This window comes from Lactuca serriola, chromosome 8 (assembly GCF_051521515.1).
Source record: "Lactuca serriola cultivar US96UC23 chromosome 8, Lser_US96UC23_V15, whole genome shotgun sequence".
Lineage (NCBI taxonomy): Eukaryota > Viridiplantae > Streptophyta > Magnoliopsida > Asterales > Asteraceae > Lactuca > Lactuca serriola.
The window spans coordinates 13,004,024-13,025,834 of NC_136415.1; the positions used below are offsets into that span (position 1 = coordinate 13,004,024).

The window sequence follows — 21,811 nt, forward strand, 5'->3', positions numbered from 1 at the left end:
TGTAGATTTAGAAGAAATTGTGGTGAATATTGAAGATGTGAAAAATGATAAATTGAAGAAAATATCGAAATATTGACACGAAGACATGAAAACGCTTTGAAAATTTGTAGCATTTTTTTGTTTTTTATATTTTATTTTGTATCAAATAAAATACTTATTGTATTATGTTTATAGATTAGTAAATAAAATGAGTTTTCTTATGATTTCCTTACAAATATTATAGTATATGAAATATGCATATATATATATTTGTAAAAATATGCATAAATGCACCTAAAATGTTGATTTTTTTGTGTTAAAAAATTATAGTATTTTTTAAATATGTTTTTTTATATTATTGATTTTTAAAATGCTTTTTAAAAAATTGCAGTTTTTTTTAAATATTTTTTTTCAAAAATTCATGTTCTCTATAAAAAATTAAAAAATATGCACTTTTTAAAAAAAAATAGAAAAATACTATTTTTTTTTTAAATCTGAAAATTTGACTTATTATGTAATTTTTTAGGCATTTCTATTAATATTTACAATAATACAAAAAATTAAACATTAAATAAGATTGATAAGATTACGATTATGCCCTCAATGAATTAGTTTTGATCTAACGCTCCACTTTTAGTTATCGGGTTCTCGGGAAACTATGAGTTCTCAACCGATCTCACCTATATATATATATATATATATATATATATATATATATATATATATCTTTGTTACTTATTATGCAAATTTAGTCAATGACTGAATTTTAAGAGGTACAAACTGTATTGGGCTATTTACAATCATTTTATGCATTATCAAATCATAAATCTTATTTTGGTCAACATCTTAAAGATAAGAATGACTGTGGTTTATTAGCTTATATCTATCTTCCGGTTAGTCAAGATTTGAAAAAGTCAAACAAAGTTATACGCATATTCAAATTCAAGTCCTTAATTATAGCTTTTTATCTCTTTTATCTTATTCTACTGTTGTTGAATGAGCTCAAAGTTGAACGATTATTTCTCATGCCAACAAAATCAGTCAACATATCCACTTTATATAACATATTTCATCCAATTCAACCTGTTACCAGTTACCACCTACAAACAATTTCGACGTCATGATCGAGACCACCATCATCGGTTACCACCTACGGCCACCTGCATCTTCGTTGACCCCTCCTTAAATGATGAACACACTCTCTCTTGCCATCCCTACATCTCCATCGCCAGTTAAATCAACCATCATCTCCACCACACTCATTCTTCTTCTCTTTTCCCCAACAAGTGAACTCCATCACTACAAACAGTCGTCTCCCCCACCACCATCGATTTGATCAATTCAATATCTTTCTAATATATGTTTAAACTATGTTTTTATGACCTAGATGAAGTCGGCACCGCCATTACCACCGTCTGTTACAGTCGTCACCTTCTCTCACCATCAAACCCTAATCCCCATTTTCAAGAGACCCTTTTGCCTTTTGTAAATCTAGAGACACAAGGTTGAAGGAGAAGAAAGCAGGCCTGTCATCACCACTAACTATATGAGTGAGATCGATATCTTATTCTTTTTAAATATTATCTCCTATATGATTAGGATTTGATATTGTTCTAATTAATCAAATTCTATTTTGGCTGAATTGATGGAGTCTGAATAAGAAACGCGCATCTTGGATGTTTAATCTTAATTATTTTTAATTTTTCTTACACAAATATCTAATTTTATTGGTTTTTTGGCTGATTTCGTATATATATGGTTGGATTAAAGAAACTTGAACAAGAAACTCCTAGAGCTCCTTTATTCCCTGACCATGACCACCAAACGCCCCTATTTTGGTAAGATATTTCATATATTTTTATGTATATTATAGATATGTGTTATTAAACCCTTAATGTGCTTGTTATCATCTTCTCTTTGTGTATTTTTTTTGCATCTTATATCATTTCTTTGACAAAACTCAGAGTTAGAGCAGGAAAGCACATTCAGATTCTGGCCATCTGAACCTTTAGCTCATTATACACCAATTTTGAAGATCAAGGATAGGTTTGTGATTTTGTGATTAATGTATGGTTTTCCTACAGGTCAAAGATTTAGCTGAGAAAAGGATATCAATCAGTGGGTGATGAGTTAGTTTAGATCCATCGAGAAGATACAAAGACATTTCCATCTCAACAAGGTTTTTATTTCATCCTTTATGATCCAGCTTTACTCTTACAACAACAAGGTTGTTTTGATATGGTGAAGATGCAATATTTTTTTTTTTTTGCATTCAGATCTGTTGAAGTGCAACATGGTATATAAAATTCTGATAAGTTGACTTGGATATCTAATTGATACTTATTCTCCAAAATGCAAGCATCAAAAGGAAAGTTCCATCATCCAAAGAAAATTTTAATGAAGCAGGTTTAGCATCTTTTTCTTTTTATATCTCTTCTTTCTATGTGTGTGTGTGTGTAAATGCTATGCAGTTAGTATGTAAAAATATATGTAGGTGTGTATATGTATAATCATGTTTTGGGTTGCTGTTTTGGTTCAGAGTTAAGCTGATACGAATGAAAAATTTGGGCTCGCTTCGCTTCGGGTGGAGGTTTCAAACTTTTGGCTAACAAAGAAATGCTCCGAGAATCAAGAAATGCTCGGTCGGTGGTTGGTTGAAATTTCAATGGCAGATGGCATTTTTAGGGTGTGTACGTTACCTCGTTTTCACCATCTTCACCAAACATTTAATAGAATAAACCCTATATCTATGCCACCACTCTCACCATATCTACATTTTCTCTCAACACAGGTCAGTTTGTGAGTTTTTTACTTGATTATGATGTTTTCTCTGATCTCTTTTCGAAAATTAAAATGTTACGCGCAATCCTTTAAAAAAAATTCTTTGTTAAACAATATTGATATGGTTAAATTTATTTATTTTGCTAGGTACTTCTCTTTACAGCTCGAAGTTGAGCTTCAATATATTCATGTTAACCTCCATTTTCTCCTTTTCTTTTGTCTTTTACATGTACATAATACACAACATCCACTTGATTTTTTTAACAAAACTTCCTTTTGATTTATACAAATACAATGTACAAAACATCTACATGATAATTACATGGTTTTCAAGTGTTAAAATAAAAAGTGTATATAGGTTAAATGTTGTTTTAGTGTTTTAAACGACTACATCCCATTTGACTTGAAAAGTTACCTTAAATCAAGGATGTTTGGTGGTTTAGTGCCAAGTTGACACTTAATGGCATCACACAATTAACATTTGGAGGCTTTATTAGGTGTACTATATGTTACAAACCAAATGGCTTCTAAAAATGACTTAATAGGGTAATATATTTCTCACTTTGTACACATTTAGTCCTTAATATTTTTGTACACATTTAGTACTTAATATTTTTTTGTTGCAAAAATAAGTCATTTTTGTTTTTGTACTCATTCAGTACATATTTAGGTTTTTACACAACATCTTACGTGGGATAGTCATATGGTGGCGGGATAGAGTTGAGGTGGTCCTGTTATATGTTGTAGGCCAAGATACCTGGTGCAGGCCAGCTGTAAGCCGTAGACACGGAGGCTTGAGAAGAGCGGTTGGGTTAAGGTGGCATGCCGACAAACCCTAGGTATTCCAGTCCGATGATTGATTGGACCTGTTACATGTTGGCATTCCAGTCAGATGACTTATTGGCCCAAAGTATTACAATTTGATGAGTGTGGGCCCGTTATGCATGATAATACGTTTGTTGTATCGGGTATTATGAGGGAAACTCATTAAACTTTGTGTTTACCTAGTTGTTTATGTTTTTAGGTTCTATCGTCGATGGTGGGAAGACGAAGGCATGACTGTACACACTTATCAACGGTATTGAGGATTCTGCGTTTCTTATATTACTCTGATTTTTGATAAATGTATTTTGGAATAAACATTTTTTCTTAATAATGGATTTATAATTAGGGAGTTTTGCCTTATTTAAAAATGAATTTTTTTTGTTGTGAAAATAAGACGTTACACATAAACATCAACAGCCCCACACACTTCATCAATGATTGTCCCACGTAAGATGTGGTGAAAAAAACCTAAAGAAATCATTCATAAGTACTGAATGAGTACAAAAACAAAAATGACTTATTTTGGAACAAAAGAATATTAAGGATTAAATATGTACAAAAATATTAAGGACTAAATGTGTATAAAATGGAAAATATATTTCTATTAAGTTATTTTCCCGGCTAATTTGGAGTAACCGGTCATAAGGACTGAATGTGTACAGTTTAACAAGTTGAAGAGATAAATATGGATGAAAAAAAACTCAGACAAACTATAATAAAAATAATTCCCAAATGATAAAATAAAATCGCATGATCGCCTCTAATTTTAACCTAATTTGGGTTTTTCTCCCACTTCATAAAACTCTCTCATAAAAAAATCGTATTATTTTGGTAATTTATCTGCTAATTACTTTAATAATTAATGAAATTCAAAAACTCAAAACAACTTATTATAACCAAACAAAGCCTAAAAACACAAGATGCCAAAGATATTAAAATTAGTTTATCAAGGGTGTACTTGCCTTTCTCTTAATTATCTTGGTCTCCAATCACCGTTATATCAACTTACTAAGTATATGTGACTATGCAACGTAATTTTTCTTAAATGCATTTATTAAAATTTTATATCCTTTTATTGGCAAAGGTAAGTCCTAATGAATCAAATCAACGTTTGCATCATTGTATGTTGTTAGTCGAAGATTCTTGGAAGAGTCATCACAGTAGGATATTGACATGAGATAAATAATATAAAAGTTATAGTAAAAAAATAATATTAAACCACTTTTGTAATAACATGTAGTATACAAATTATAATACATGTCTTCATATTTGCGAATTCACAAAACAAGTAGTATTGAGAAGTACGATATTTTCGTGGTTAATTTATGACACCCGTTTTTATTTGGACCATCATACTCATCATTACATGCTTTTGTTTTCTATCCAATCACGAGTTGCCACTTAAAATTCTCTTATCAATCCAATTAATGTTGTCTGCAAATACTTTATTTGTGTTTTCCGCAAACTCTTCGTATAAAAGCTTACGTCCCGATGGATATAAATGTAGAACTTCGAAACAGGGTAAATTACATAATCGATCCTCGGAGTTTTGATCAAATTCCAATATCTCCCCAAAGTTGTGTGGACCACAACAGGGTACTATCTGTAGTTTCTTAAATATAGGGATAGATTATGTAACAAACGGACAGTAGTGGGATAGTTTATGCAACGATCCATCCCGCCTGAATAAATCGTTCAATCGCCGATTTTTATATCATCATCGCAACGAACCCCATTTCTTTCGCCATCATTTTACGTAAACGATTCTCTTCCTTCTGGAATCTTTTTGACTTTGAATTTTCATATGTTAATCGTGACTAGGGATTGAGTTTCTCTTTTTACATGAATCTTGTTGATTTCCTCTGAAATCCGCTTCAATGGCGAGGGTTTTCGCAAAACGGGATGGCCGATTTCCTTGTGTTTTATCCGTATTGATAATCATCGCGTTTTGCGGAAGGATCTTAGTATCCGCGAGATCTGATCAGGAGACTAGGGAAAGATTTTACGGAACTTTAGTTAATTCGTCGGCGCCGGATTCCGGCGAGGCTAGCATCGCAAAGATTTTTGATCGCGTCTTAGAGAAGGAATTCTCAGAGAATGAGTCCACAGATGGTAAATGAGTTTCTCGGATCTCTTCTATTGCTTGATCTCCTCTTTTATTTTGGTACTCCATGTTAACAAGATGAGTATTTGAAGTCTAACAAGTTGATTCAGTTCTTCAAATGTTATGACTCTCTTGTAATACACCCAATGCTTTCCAATCTTCACAACTTTATTACCAACATCATGGCCAATTAAGTGTTCCTTATATTCAGAAATTTTGTTACAATTCAACCTTTGTGTTAAACCTACTACCTCCGAAATGCATCTGTAAAGATCTGGTTACAATACTTACAGTTGATAACGAGTCTGTTAGATTAAAATGTTTTCTGTTGTCTAGTTTGTATCTCACACCATTTACTTCATACAATATCAGGTTCCACTAGAAGCAGCTTCAATAACAGCGTGACTGATCAAGAAGTAAGAAATTTTTCTGGAAAAAGCTCAAAGATAGTAGTACAACAAATGACATTCTTCACATGACCTTTTGCAGGCTGTTCTTGAGACTGTAGCTAAAATCACACATGAGAAGACTAACAAAAATGACACTCAAGAGACAACGTAAGTATCTTAACATGCCTACTGTGTATCTGAATGTCATTTGTCAATGATTCCTACTGAATTGGATTATAAACATTCTTTTTCTTGATAGTGAAGATGATGGCACACAGACACTGATAGACAAACAGGTGTCTGACTGTAAAACATGATCTTCTTAAATTGATGTTGTTGTGGTACTTTTTGGCACATTCTTATATATGCTTTGAATATATTTGCAGGACAATGTGTTTGTAATATCAAACAAGAAATCTAAATATCCAATACTTCAAGTAGATGTAAGGTCAGATCTTTTGTTTGTTTCAGATATTCATTTTTACATGATTCACTAGAGTTTCAGGTATTTTTTGATGAAAAGCTGGTGATCCTATCACCTATGCTTGAAATTCATAATTTTTATAGTAAATTAACTCTGTGTTTTTCATGTTCCATGTCTATAGACTGATTTCAGATTTGGTGGTGATCATTGTTTCTGCTGCTATTGGTGGAATTATCTGTTCTTGCTTGGGACAACCGGTTTGTATTTATTGGTTCTAAGCTTTATAAATATTTGTAGTTTATATTAAAAGTTCTTTAAACTTAATTTTTTTTTGCTAGGTTATTGTCGGGTATCTTCTTGCAGGCTCCCTGATTGGTCCTGGTGGGTTGAAATTTGTAAGCGAGATGGTTCAGGTATGTTGTGACTCTGATATTACAGAATATGTAATTTTTATACTTACATTAATAATTTCAATTTTCAAGATTTAATAATCTTTTACATAAATGATCACAGGTTGAGACATTTGCACAGTTTGGTGTGGTGTTTCTTTTATTTGCTCTAGGACTCGAGTTTTCTATGCAAAAGGTTTTTTCTTATTCTTTCCAGATGCTTCATTTAATAGTTTGTTGAAACTTTCTGTTCTTTCATCATGTTGTAAATCTGTCCTTTTTTGTTCTTAATGCAGCTAAAAGCTGTGGGCCCTGTAGCTGTTCTTGGAGGATTACTTCAAATACTTATTCTTATGTTTTTGTGTGGAACATTGGCTGTGGTACTTTTCAACTTTCTATTTACAATAAACAGATATATGTTAATTGAGTGAATATTTATTTTCTTAATTTAATGATGGGTTACAGTTATGTGGAGCAGGGCTGTCAGAGGGTGTTTTTGTTGGTTGCTTCCTGTCAATGTCATCAACTGCTGTGGTTAGTTACCTAAATTTTTTTTTCCTAGTCTTTTTAACTTCTAGTTTGTTACAGTGAGATTATTTTATTTACTTTCCTTTTATACAGGTGGTGAAATTTTTGGTTGAGAAAAACAGTAATAATGCTCTTCATGGTCAAGTCACTATAGGGACACTCATTTTTCAGGTAATTATTTTACATAGTCAGAAACAAAGAAATAGTGTGTTACATTTTTTATTTTTTATTTTTTAAATCTTGTTTGATATTTTCCAGGATTGTGCTGTTGGCTTACTATTTGCCTTACTGCCAGTTTTGGGTGGCAACAGTGGGGTTTTGCAGGGGATGGCTTCAATGGGAAAAGTGTAAGTCTTCCATTTTGACTTTTTATTTATTTAATTATTATTGTTAATGGTGTTTGCAGTAAGAAACATTTCATTTTTTACCTCAGGCTGATGACTTTGTCAACATATCTGTTTGGTGCATCACTTTTAACATGGTCATTCATGCCACGGTTTCTGAAGCTGATGGTGCAACTGTCTTCTCAAGTGAGTTGTTATTTCTATTTTCATTTTTATTTTTAAGTCAACTAAAGATTTTTTTTAATTCCCTTTATTTATTTTTATGATTCAGACAAATGAACTCTACCAGCTAGCCGCAGTTGCTTTTTGCTTATTATCCGCTTGGGTAGGTTAAATGAAATGATCTTGTCGTATTACCAATGAATGCTTTTTTTTTTTAAAAAAAATTATGTCATTATTAAAACAAATGTATTTTAATCTTTTTCAGTGTAGCGATAAATTAGGGCTAAGTCTTGAGCTGGGGTCTTTTGTGGCTGGTGTTATGATTTCCACAACTGATTTTGCACAGCATACTTTAGATCAGGTAATCTATCCATTCAATTTGTTGGAACATATAGAAGTTATAATAATGAGTAATGACACACACATACACATAATACATAATACTTGTTGTAGGTGGAGCCAATTCGAAACTTATTTGCAGCTTTATTTCTATCTAGCATTGGGATGCTTATACATGTACAGTTCTTGTGGACACATGTGGATATATTACTAGCATCTGTTATTCTGGTTATAGTTGTTAAGACTACAGTTTCTGCAGTCATTACAAAGGCCTTTGGATATAGTGTTAAGACATCATTTCTTGTAAGTTGATTTTGAACAAACCAAATCAATTTGTTCGGTTGGTTGTTTGAACATGATTCTTTTTGTGTAGGTTGGAATTATGCTTGCTCAAATTGGAGAGTTTGCTTTTGTTCTATTGAGTCGTGCCTCTAATCTACATCTGGTTGAGGTTGGAATTAATTAATAATTATGGATATGACTTTTTGGTGATCTGATGTTTGCCTAGATGTATGTGCTAAATACTTTTTTTTTTTTTGTCCTTTTAGGGAAAGATGTACCTTCTTCTTCTTGGAACCACTGCTCTGAGTCTGGTGACAACCCCTGTACTTTTCAAATTGATACCTGCCGTGATGCACTTGGGAGTTTTGATGCATTGGTTTCCTCAAGACACCATCCCACTACCTGAGGTCTCTCTCTCTCTCTCTCTCTCTAACTATTCATGTGTCCACACTTTGGATTTATTTTTACATACAAGGCCCCTATACTATGAAAACATTTTAGATGGACAAAAAATTCAAATGTGGACAAGGAGGAATATTTGCTTATTAATTATATACAGGAAACAGGAAACAAAAAAAATAAGATCACCTAAAGGCCTATATATTAGATGTTGGTTTTGGGAATTCCTGTTTGTTCAAGTGTTTTTTTTGGTGCTGCAGGAGAAAACGTCTGTGATTGAAACACATAGCAAAATGATTGAACAACGAGACAGAGTGTTATGACATGTTTGTTTGTACGTAAAATGGTTTTCTGTTTTTGTTGCACCCGTTCATTGAGAGTTTGGTAGCTGTAGTAGGGTAGGCGGTATATGTTGGCGGCTAACTTAGGAACCAAGGATTAATTGATATGTACATATATTGATTGTATAGGGGGTTTGTCTTTCTGTAATATATGTGCAATCATGTGATGTGATGTGTCTAGGATTTGTTTGAAATTACCTTATTAATAGTCAATTTTGATAACATACATCTTTTCAGTTTCACATGTCAGTTATAACACTACACTGATTGATCGATTAATGGGTGGGTGTCTATCTAAAAAGAAAATTATATATATCTATCTAAAAAGAAAATTATATATATATATTCTGACTCTCAAAAACCTCTATTCATCCATCTGTGTATTCAAATGATTTGGTAATGAAAATGGTATAAATATTCATTGGTAAAAAGGAATTCGATCGACCTTTTCAAGGCCATATCTTCACTCGGTATTTGAGGGAACAGAGTTGTGTGTGTTAGCTACCTGAAAATGAAGAAGGTGTTAGTGTATATAATGTATCAGAATGTAATCATCGTTCTATGAGTATGTTGATCTTAAAAGCGTACATTATGAAGAATGCTCTTCTTACGAATGGGCAATGAAGGTGACTCAAGTATCTGCCAAAAGATAAATGTGACACACATGCTTAAAATTCATTTTCAAAACAAATACAAGCATGCTAAGTGATTGAATACCCACTTTTCTATTCAATGGTAGTGCTTTAAAAGTATAAATATTCGCTTCAGGTTCACTCTGGGACCTAAACCTAGTAAAAAGATAATATAAACCGGAATTAGCAATTGTTAGATTATTAGTAAAAAAGAAAAATTACTAACAATCAATTAATTACCTACGCCTTCGAGCTCTTTCTTCTGTCATCAATTTAGGTTTTCTAGGGATGGTGGTTTTAGATCGAGAGTTTGAGCTGGCCTCTAACCGTGAAGCCTGTCAACGCCAACAATATGCACAATTCTTTACATAAACAATCATTTCTTGTTCAATATCACTTTTACACACAAAGGTAAAATAGTCATTTATTTAGTTCATTCGGTTCAAAAAAGAAACAGTCTTTATGTTATTATGTATACAATATTTGACTTTATTAGCTTAATGAGTTCATTAAACAATTAATCTGGACAACTACACACCACTATGTCTTTTTGACTTGATCTGGAACTTAATGGATTAAGCCAAAAAAAACCTAGCTTCATATATCAAGATGGTAACTTGTAACAAAATTGCTATTTTTTCTTTTTCGTTCCCCACGTTAACTTAAGGGTCAAAGACAGTCAGAAAAAAAATATCCATACAAAACTTACTAGAGGAAAAAAAAACAAGGTAAAAAAAGGCCCTAAGTACATTACCTTTGCAGTCATCTTGTGTGAAAATGGGGTCTGGTGCTTCAGTTGTGCAACCTACTTGCAAGACAAAAAGGAATTATTATACATATGTTTCTATGCATGATTATATTCATAATATATAGAAACAAAAGTTTCTGAAATAATAGATATATTTATAAGTTATAAGTCCAAGCAAGTCCACCTTACGCAAGAACCCAATCTCTAACTTCTGTCTTTTGGTGTCTTCCACTTCACATCCACTATGAGTTTGTATATCTACCGAGTTAATCTGCTTGGCTAAATGGCTAGCAGTAGGTTTCATGAATGTTCTACTTTGTTTACATAATTTGCTTGCAGACTTCGGTTTAGCTTTCACAGTATGATCATCATCAGCAAACAAATTATGATATTTTAGACCTGAATCAACTGGAATAATAGTTGACTTAGTAGAATATGGAAAGGAAAAATGTCTACAAAAACTCATCCTAAATCCTAATCCATACCTTCAGTTTTCTCTTCTGGAGATGGCATTCTCCAATCTGAAGGAGTAAGTATGGAAGCACTAATAGATTCATCAGCTTTTTGTTTTGGTGTGTTTGTTGAGTGAACATTCGCAGGAGCACTCATTGTTACATCAGTCAATTTGATCTTAATCATGTAAGCTAAACATTACAAAAGTTTTCTAAGAATTATATGAGAAAATTAATCTGAAGTTATGTTGATGAAAAGGACAATAAACAAATAGATATATAATCATGAAAACAAATACTTTTATTAAGAAAATATGAATCCGTCCTTAGGTTTTTACATTAATTATGTCCAAATTCGATATCGATTTCTTTACTTTTCAAGCAATAATCGATAACGATATTAAATCTACAAAAATTAAAAATTCGGCGCGAAAAATAGAAATTCTTATCTCATTTTGAAAAGTACTAGTTTCACTTTCAGAAATGATATGTAGACTTTAATGGAAGGGATGAGGGACAATTCATGTTGCAGCTCAAATCATTGCAATATAAACACAAGTTCAAATCAGTTTACTCCAAATATATTATAGCTCAAAGTTCAAGATCATAATGAAACTTGATGGTTCAAATAATCGAATCAATATAGTCCAAATTCAATCAATCGTCAGCCTTTAGCTCCAATACAAACAAAACATCTCCTTACAATGAACTAATAACATATATATACTAACTACGATCAGCAAAATCAAACAGCAAACATGCACGATAGAGAGTGATTAATTCATAAAATTTATGCATGTTTTGATTCGTTATAAGTATCAGTAATCACAGAGCAAAAACGTAGCAATACGATCCAACAGAAAGATAAATAAGGAAGTAATCATGAAATTGAGGTGCTTACGAGCAGGTGGATATTCACGAGCATATCTAAACCAGCGTTCTGCTTCTTGTACATCGTAATCCGTTTCATCTACAGAAAAATCAAAGAACTGACATGCATCGAACTCGTATTTAAGATCAACATACTCATAGAACAATGATTCGTTTATAGCTAAAGCTTCCATCATCTCCTGTACTTCATCCATTATTTTCTGGCGCCAAAGTTATTCCAAGCACTCCTTGAGAAATGAGAATGGAGAACAACGCCGAAGAGCATGTGAAACAAGGTTTTCTGGAGAATTCTTAGGAGAAAGAAACCCTAAATGTTGCAATTAATGGTGAGATTTCTGTATATGGAAGCATGGATAGATACAGGGTGGACGTATGTATACATCGGTGGTTATTTAGCGCCACGAACACTTTTTCAAACTGTGGGCCCATTTGAAACGCTAGTTTCTTTTGACTTTGACAAATATGTCAAAACATTTACTACCGCTATAAAGGTAAATAAATCAGCATTTATTGACGATATCTTTATTTTGGATCTGTGATTTTTTTTTTCAACTAAATCACTTTCAGATTAATTTTATTTTAATATGTGTAATTTTACTGGAAATAGTAAAATCTTAATTAAAAAATACAAAAACAAAAGAGTGGACATTTGCACATGAAAAAAATACTTTTAGTTTAAGATTAACCGTGTCTATATGTATATTATAAGTTTATAACAAAATAAATACCCCTTTTAATTAAAATAAATTTTGAGTCTATTAACCCGGTTTATTATTTGCCAATATACACCAATGGCTAATCCAATGAGCTCGTGCCACCTAGGGCTAGGGAGTGGTCTCGGACATGTAGGGCTCCACCTCAACTGCTAGAGGAAGGGCTACAATTTTCTAAGTTGGGAGAAGAAGACATGAGAAAAGAGGGAGTGTGAGAGAAGAAGAAGAAAATGAATAAAAGAAAGTATAGAGGCTCTACAAGTAACTATTGAGTTGGGTTGTAAGTTGTTTAGCTCGACATCCCAAGTAGATGGGGCAGTGTTTACCGATGTATTTCAGCATCTACAGAGCCCTTGCCGAGCCCACTTCCTCAACCTAATTGACACCTATTATTTGTCCTTACAATGATCACAAATGTTTCTTAAACCAATTCCGCAAGATACAAAATGCAACATGTAGACTCTCACCTAATTATGATTTCATTGGTATGAGATCGTATAATAATATCAATATTTTAGATAAACATTCATTTTCAAACGATATGGAATTGCTAATCTAGTTTTAGTAATATTTTTAAAGCATCCACAATTATCGACTTCAAACATAGTTTTTTGTTTTGTTATATCAGTTTTTCACTAATTTTACCAAACAAAAACATATTGACTTAAACATTTTCCAATCATCGACTATTTTAAAAAGTTCTTTTTTTTTTTATAATTAACTAATATATCAACATTTTTATAAAATGTATTACAAAATATTCTCATCTAAATTTGTCATTTTTTAAAAAACACTAGTTTTTAAAAATGAAATATTACACGACAAAAACATTTAATAAAAATAATAAAGTATATAACAAAAATTTTGATAATTAAATTAAAGGTTTTCAAGTTTTTATATCTGAAAATACGAAGAATGTTAAATTCTAACGTATATAGATATAAAAGTACCAAAAATAGTATATGATACTTAAGAACTTAATATGAAATATTATGTTATAATTAAAAATTGGGCTTTTGACATAAAAGTTCTTAAGTTTGTCAGGTCTTGTTGGTTTTATCCTTGTAACGATTTTTTGTTCGTTAATGTCCAAAATTTGCCAAGTTTTTTTTTTTCATTTTTGTCCTTTTTACAAATCTTTGATGTTTTTACCTTAAGTATGTTTTTCAAATTTGCAAAAAAACCTCTCAAGTTTATAAATTTTATATGTTTTTATCCTAAGTATGTTTTTCAAATTTGACATTAAAGTCCTTAAGTTTGTAAAATTTTGTCGGTTTTTATCCCTAAACATCTATATTATAGGCAGCAAGAATGAAAAAAACTTTTGGACATTAACGAACAAAAAATGATGACAAAACCAACAAAATTTGACAAACTTAATGACTTTTAAGTCAAAAGCCCTTAAAAATTCAACACTATTTAATATTTATTAAAAAAGATAGTTAATAGATGACAAAAATTTAAAATTAATGATAATTAATGAGTAAAATGAAATATCATTGATTATAATTAAAGAGGGTGGTTACTTGTATTAAAGACAAATTAAAAAAAAAAAAAAAAAAAAAAAAAAAAAAAAAAAAACATTTAGTTCATATATATGTACATTATCACGATGGTAAAAAGTTAGTTTTGAAATTCATAATAAAATTCCACATTTTCATTGATCTTATATTGGAGATGCTCTTACTTCTTTTGGTGGAGACTCGAGAGAGTTCATCCCTCTCATCCCTCCCAACCTACATTGTCATATCAATATTTCTATTTTCTTTCACTTCCAACCCTTACACTCCTAAGCATGTGAAAACGTAATCCTCTTAACCCAAACACTCTGGTACAAGTATACAAGCATAAATTACAACAAACCAACGAAGAAACTTTGAAGGACGTTGAGCATTTTAAGAAAGTCACATTAACTTCAAATTCTTGCGTACCAGAAGAAGGGTTATAATGGTTTTACCTAGCTATGACATCCCGCAACCCATCTTTCACCACTCCCTCCACTAATTAAGTTAGATGTAGCTGGTAGTTATTGTAGTTATACATAACAAAATTAATTTGTTGGGGAAAATATTAATTTGTTAGGGAAAAGGTCTCAAAAAGTGATTTTGCAAGTTCAGTTTATTTCTAACACATGATCAATTACGGATGTTTTCGCCAATTTAATCATTGTTTACGAGAAGGTTCTTTTTTCTTTGATCCAACTTTCATGTTGTTTCCTACTCTAAACGTGTGAACCATAATTATTTTGGAGCAATATCTTAATATTGTACGTAGTGTTATAGCATGCATGACTTAATTAATACTTAAATAGTATAATTGTATGATTAAGGGCCAAATTGTTTTAACTTGCATTACGGAACCACAGATGTATGAACATCTTCACAACATCACACATATACTCTGAAATTACGAAACATTTAAAAAAAAAACACCCAAAATACGAACATACATCAACAATTAAAGTGATTCAATGGAAGTCCTATATCAGTTTTAGCTGCAGCTGCCTCTTCAATTTCTGCAGTCCTCCAACATCAATGCAACATCCAAATCCATTTCTCATCATCAATTCCTGCAAGTAATAATATTAATACCATCAAAATAAATGATCGATAACAATGATTGAACATGCATGTTTTAATTAAACGAGGATATATAATTACCGTTGAATGATTGCTTTGATGTGATTCGACAACTTTCTGGAGATAAGTTCTTCTTCGGCTCATCATAATCAGCTCACCAAGTGTCAATGGCTTACTCTCTGCGGCATAGCTAACGATCTGAGTACAAGAATTCGTTGGTGGAGGCCTATTTACTGAACCACCAGCGGTTTCAAGGAAACCAGCTTTCGGGGTCAAAAGCGGAAACATGCATTCCAAGAACGATGATCCAGCTAGCGTTGTTGTACCAGTCGCACAGCTGCTTGCCATACTCTCGGTTTCCCAAGCTGGCGATGAAGGAGCTTGAAGGTAGCCACTGTTATCGGATTTCGATTCTGCCATTTCACCATGCTCAAATTCTTCAGTTTCTTCAAGCTCGTCATCAGAAGAATCGCAAAACGGATTGTTTTTATGGTGTTTTGGTGATGAGTAAATGATTCCCAGCTCAGGTTCTGAAACATGAAGTTCCTGATGTTCAAGATCCGAATCCGAATCGCAGAACGGGTTGTTTCTACTGTGGTGGTGCAGACGTGGTGAAGAAGAAGGCATAATAATCTTGGTGTTGGAAAAAGGAGTAAGTAGTGGTGTTCCTGGTTTTTCTTCCCATGTAAACGGAATTGAAGCAATCAGTTTAACAGGCAGTTGCATGATGGGATTAACGCGTTTCCATCCTGGTTTTGGTGTTCCTGGCTTTTCTTCCCAGAGAAAAGGAACTGAAATTGATTGTTTGATTCGTGTGGCAGTAGGGTTTTCTGTGGTTTCTTGATCTGCCATAGTGTTTCAGTACTGTTTGATCGATGATCTGGTTCAGTTTGTGTGCATGTTTTTATGTACGAAGTTAAGAGAGTGGGTAGAAGTGGGTTTAATAGTTATATGGGTATGTTGAACCAGAACAATTCCCATGTGATTACCTCATCACTTGAACCTGTTTTAAGGTTTAGGTGGGCGACTCAATATTTATAATCACCAACCTTAAGATAAACTTTTATCAATTAAGAGGTTTAAAGCATGGGTCAAGCCGGGTCAATAAATAAGTTCGTAACCCTAATGAGTAATAGACTAAACTACAACTTTGTCCATGTGTTTTGCTAAAAAATTAACTTGCATAGGTGTTTTGAAATTATTTTTGTGATTTAAATGATTGTTTCGTATTTTTAGGGTGCATTTGGTTTGCTGGAATAGAATGAAATTCGAAGGAAAATGATCAAAGTCCAACACATTTCAGTGTTTGGTTCAACTTTGTATGATGAAATTGGAATCCTAAATGAATTTTTTTCATTTCTTACTAGTAAAACACATTTCTTAAAATAGATGATGGAATTAATTTCTTACTATGTAAGAAAGTGTCATTTTACGTTATTATCTTTGTTTCATTTCACATCATAACTCTATCATCGTTTCTATCTCACAGCCGGCGCATTTGTTCTCCATATCTCACAACGCAATCGACCCCCCATCTTCTCCGTTCTACACCTCGACTCCCTATCCTCGTTTTAGTGGTTCCTGTGACGAAGCTTCAATTGCAGGCCAATCTCTCTCTCTCTCTCTCTCTCTCTCTCTCTCTCTTTCTATATATATATATATATATATATATATATATATATATATATATATATATATATATAGCTTTAATCGAAGCTTCAGTGGCATGTGAAAATTTGTACATATGAAAAGTTGGAATATTTAAATAATTAAAAAATAATGAACGGACCCACTCAACCGACATTCATCGTACCCTACATCCTTTTCTCTATTTATCTCTCTCTTTCTCTCTCGCTCTCTCTCTCTCTCTCTCGCTCTCTCTCTCTCTCTCTCTCTCTCTCTTTCTCTTTTTCTTTCTTGAGTGGAAGGAGTTGTGTTTGGGTAGAAGAAAATCAGGGGAGGTACCACATGTGTAAGAACCCAAAATTTAGAGAGATTTGACTTTTAGTCAAATATTGATCAAAAGGGCAAAATGGTCATTTATGAGATTTTGGTTAGTTTATGAAGTTGTGACTTCATCAAAATGGTCAAGATGAGTTTAAGTCATTCATATGAGATTAGATAAGTAAGTTCAAGAGAAGAAATACATGAGAATATGCATTTTGGCCAAAAAGGTAAAATGAGAAATTTTATATTTTTAGGCCAAGTTTGTGACTAATAAATTATGAACTGTATTAAATCAATAAGTAATGACTTAAAATAGTTGTAGAATGTATCCCCACCTTCGCATGAATATCAAGATCATAGAAAACGGGTTTAAAACGAAGAAGTTATGAATGATAGAAGTTGGGAGAAAAGTTATCCCTAAGGCGGGAATCGAATAAGGAACGAACTTACAGATCTGTAGCCACCACATTCCGGCAAAGGCCTTGCCACAACGCGGTGAGGGTGACGGAGAATGGGACATACTTAATCATGGAAAACTACATTCTGACTATGCAAGGCTCTTTCGTCTTAACTCGGAAAGTGCTTCTAAGATGAAAGACTTAGGAAAGACAATGTACATATGTTGACAATATCTTTAAAGAGATCAAGATACAAGTTTCATTTGGTTGACTCTTGACATTGACACATGACATCATTTTGAGCTTGCCTCAGAATTACTTAGCACATGGGTTTGAGCTAGATAAAATGATTTATATTTTATTTGTTTGGAAAATAAATCCATCATCTAGGCCATATTATGTATAAGACTAGGTATATGATCATGCTATGAACATATCATTAGATACCAATTTGATACAAGGGTAAGTCACTAGATGACTATTAGGACATTCTAAGAGTACTTAAGAAGAACTAAGAGAATGTATATGAGGTAATCAAGTTAGAAGAAGATTTTTATGTAAAGAGCTACATAAAATGCTAACTTCAAAACAGGTACATATATAATTATGAATTATAATTGGATTATGACTTCATTATGGAATGAAGAGTAAGTTTTGTTAGAATAAGGTCTAAGCAAAACATAATAGCTCGGTTTACTACAAAATAAGAATATGCTACTACTTTAGAAGCTAAAATCAAATATGATTGAATGAATGAATTCTAAGAAAAACTAAGTTAATTCCTTCCATTTAAGGATAACCTAGAAATCTTTGATGAGTTCAAGAGTATACTTAATCAACCTAAGAAAACTCTGTATCACATCAGAACACCAATCACATTCTCCAAGATAATTAACTATACTTAGAGTAAAGTCTAATATGGAGATGATAATATTCGCAAAATTCACACAAATTGAATTTAGTCAAGCCCATTAATAAATTCTTCCTTTAAGCAAAGTATAAATGGTCACACTTCAGCTATTAGGACTTCATTATTCTATAAATGGGATTTTAAATTGTATTTAGTATTTGGATATTGGAAAATAAAGACAACAACTATTATATTATTTTGATATATTGGATATGATCATCACATCAATGCTTGTTGTGTTCTATATTAACATGTTTAATCCATGAATAATATTATTATCCTAAAGGTTCATAGTTAGTTATAATTATAGGAGAAATTATGAAGTAAGACTAATATGAATTTGATGGGTTAACTCTCACCAGATGAAAGTAGGCAAGTGGTTGTACCAAGATTCATAGGTCCTTGTCAGGGAAGAAGTATTGGACACGACCCATATCATGGATCGTTTTTGTTAGTGATACTTGATAAATGTTACTATCTTTGTTTCCTTAATACATGAGATACATAGTGGGACTTAAGTATAAGGAGTGTTATGCTTTAATGTGGTCAAATGTTGATCATTCACTTGCTAGTTATAAAGGCCATTTTCAGGTGTGGTGTGAGGTATGCAAGAGGCTTATCTAGTCAAGATAGGACTTTATCCATTATAGGGATTTTAGGATCCATAAAAATGTGATCTTTATCCTTCTATTCCTTCCATGAAAGTGTCATGATGTCTTAATGGATTAATAAGTTAAGGTTATGGCTTTTGGACATTTTCTAAACATGGAAAGTCATAAATGTGGAAACTTTATGACTTATAATGATGTTGTGGGACTAGATCTAAGTGTTGGATGAAAGGGCTTAAGAGATTAAGCACTTAATGGAAAAGTGCCTTTTGTCCGAGTATGTTGGGCGTACCTTTAGGTACGTTGCATGTACACGTGAGGAGTTCCGTCCGTAAATGGTGAGTACGTCATGTGTACGAGCTGAGTACGCTGGGCATACTCAGCCTGAAGTTTGACTTCGTTGACCCTTGACTTTTTGACCAAGATCGACCGTGGGTCAAACTTGAGGGTTTGGAGCTATTAATTAAGAATTTATCTGGTTCTGGTATTCGTGGATTTGCGAGTGCAACCAGTGTAGAAAAGGGATAGTGTCGTAGTGTTTCATGGTTCTTCGATTCATGTGAGTCTTCTCCCTGTGCTTGTGAGTCGAAGGCACCAATGTCGGCTCACTAAATTATATATGTAGGGTGCTAGCTGTCTTTGTGACTCTTGCATGTTTGTATGAGCCTGTGTGGTAGAATAGTTGTATCTGTCATGACCAGCTGGGTTTAGTTGTTATTATTGTGTTATGTTGTTTATATGTGACTGAGACTGATGATAGTCTACAGGCTTGTTGATAATCCATCGGGCATGTTGTTAACCCATTGGCACTGCTGATAGTCCCCAGGGTTGCTGATAACCCATAGATGTTTATTTGTGTTGTGTTGTGTGTGGTAATTTAGGGAATTCACTAAGCTTTGTGCTTATGATTTGTGGTTTACATGTTTCAGGTTTTCTTATATTAAAGGAGGGGCACGGCTCGATTGCATCGCAACAATGGGGGACTTGTGTACTTGATAAACTTTAATGATACTCTGATAAATGTTTTAAGATCTTGTAGTTGCGAATTAAATAAATACTTAAAGTTTTAATCGAAAATTTTGGGTTGAAATTTGGGGCGTTACAAAGTTACATGATATTCTTGTAGAATATGAAGTGTGAAATTCTAATAGAATGACTTTAGGCAATTTTTTGTTTGGTTTGTGATAATTACATTCTAACATAATGATTGTAGCATGGGGTAATATATGTAATTATTGTAGATTATGTAATTTCGTGTAGAGTATATCTTAATGAGATTCTAACAGAATCATAATATGATTTGGTATTTTGTGTTTCTTTATGGTAAATGAAGGGTAAGTAAATTCCAAATGAATGAATGATGTGATATTCTAATAGAATGGTATTACATAATTATTTGATTGTTTGTTAAATATTTTATTCAGTCAGAATATATTATAATATGTATTATGTTATTTATCAGGAAAATTAAATTCTAAAGGAATGAAGGATGTGAAATTAAATTCGAAAGCAAATCCCACATTTTTTTTCTTCACAACGTCATTCGCCACAACCTTGGAATCCTTCCCATTATCCTAATTTGTGTCGATATTGTCATCTTCAATATCCTTCTGTAAATCATAAAAAGTATTCGAAACATATGAACAAAAATAAATCATTAAACATGATTAGAAAAAAAATTATTACCTTATTCGGTTTATCACCATGCACATCCATCAATCTTAGAAAGACAAGAAACTCACGAGCAAAACAAAATGAATATGTATGAATGTTATGGACGTCTAATTGATATTAATATATTAGGTCAACACATTTATTTTTTTTCCTTAATTGCATGAATTTAATTAAATGATCTCATTAATTTGATAATTTCAAGTGCAAAAAACTGGAAATACCATTTTTGATTTAATTATTTATTTAGTTATTTGCTAATTTTTGATGGATGCGTTATACAACACAATAGTTGGTAGAAACATTTGAATATATATATATATATATATATATATATATATATATATATATATATATATATAATTTGGGAGGTGAAAGATAGAATTTAGCAAACTTGGCGTTGGAATGATAAAGTTCTCAAGGAATGAAATTGGGAGTCTTAGTAACTATAATATCTCGCATAAAAAATCATTAGTGTGGTAGTATTGGTGATTGAAATATCACTAAATGAGAATGAATTGATGTGGTAGTCTTTATGATGGTAATACCGATGGAAATAATTTTAATGGTGGCCTTAGTGGCATAAATACCATGGTTTGGGACATGTGTGAAATGTATTTGGAAACAAATCATAATAGGGTTTTATTTTATAGTTTTAAAATTTGTATTGAGATGTAAGTGTCATGAATTTAGTTTTATCCGCTAAACCTTTAGCTTATTGTGTATGTTTATTAACATGTTTCTAGGAACTAAGGATGTTGTAAGCAAAATCTTTTAGGAAGGAAAGGATACTTTTTGAAGTCTTGTTGTACATTACTAATTAAGTATAATATTATTTATAACTACCCAAATACGATCTGTGGGCTTTCTTTTGTATGTTTAATTATCTTTTGGAAACTTAATGTTTAATCTATTCTAATAAATGAATGTTTTTTTTGTCATTTGTCACACTCTCATTCAATTTGCCAAATGTCAT

At 32.2% G+C, this 21,811-nt stretch overlaps 3 protein-coding genes across 3 annotated transcripts; 1 reads left to right on the forward strand and 2 right to left on the reverse strand.

Moving 5' to 3' along the window:
* Positions 1 to 5,314: 5,314 nt before the first annotated feature.
* Positions 5,315 to 9,512, forward strand: KEA5 (K+ efflux antiporter 5). The gene is made up of 19 exons (XM_079016044.1): positions 5,315 to 5,697; positions 6,062 to 6,105; positions 6,179 to 6,246; positions 6,338 to 6,374; positions 6,465 to 6,526; positions 6,684 to 6,759; positions 6,841 to 6,915; positions 7,016 to 7,087; positions 7,188 to 7,271; positions 7,357 to 7,425; positions 7,513 to 7,590; positions 7,678 to 7,766; positions 7,853 to 7,949; positions 8,035 to 8,088; positions 8,191 to 8,286; positions 8,379 to 8,567; positions 8,638 to 8,715; positions 8,813 to 8,953; positions 9,206 to 9,512. Exons 1-19 carry the CDS (start codon positions 5,463 to 5,465, stop codon positions 9,266 to 9,268), a joined length of 1,707 nt encoding a protein of 568 aa, XP_078872170.1. The 5' UTR covers positions 5,315 to 5,462; the 3' UTR covers positions 9,269 to 9,512.
* Positions 9,513 to 9,862: 350 nt separating this feature from the next.
* LOC145066641 (uncharacterized) lies at positions 9,863 to 12,203 on the reverse strand. The gene is made up of 7 exons (XM_079013925.1): positions 12,020 to 12,203; positions 11,152 to 11,310; positions 10,851 to 11,065; positions 10,673 to 10,723; positions 10,159 to 10,253; positions 10,008 to 10,074; positions 9,863 to 9,925 (listed from the first exon to the last, which is right to left on the reverse strand). The coding sequence occupies exons 1-7, from the start codon at positions 12,201 to 12,203 to the stop codon at positions 9,863 to 9,865; spliced, it is 834 nt and encodes a 277-aa protein (XP_078870051.1).
* A 2,807-nt stretch (positions 12,204 to 15,010) lies between these two features.
* On the reverse strand, positions 15,011 to 16,172 carry LOC145069031 (hydroxyproline-rich glycoprotein family protein). Its single transcript, XM_079016008.1, has 2 exons — positions 15,383 to 16,172; positions 15,011 to 15,291 (listed from the first exon to the last, which is right to left on the reverse strand). The coding sequence occupies exons 1-2, from the start codon at positions 16,151 to 16,153 to the stop codon at positions 15,202 to 15,204; spliced, it is 861 nt and encodes a 286-aa protein (XP_078872134.1). The 5' UTR covers positions 16,154 to 16,172; the 3' UTR covers positions 15,011 to 15,201.
* Positions 16,173 to 21,811: the final 5,639 nt, after the last annotated feature.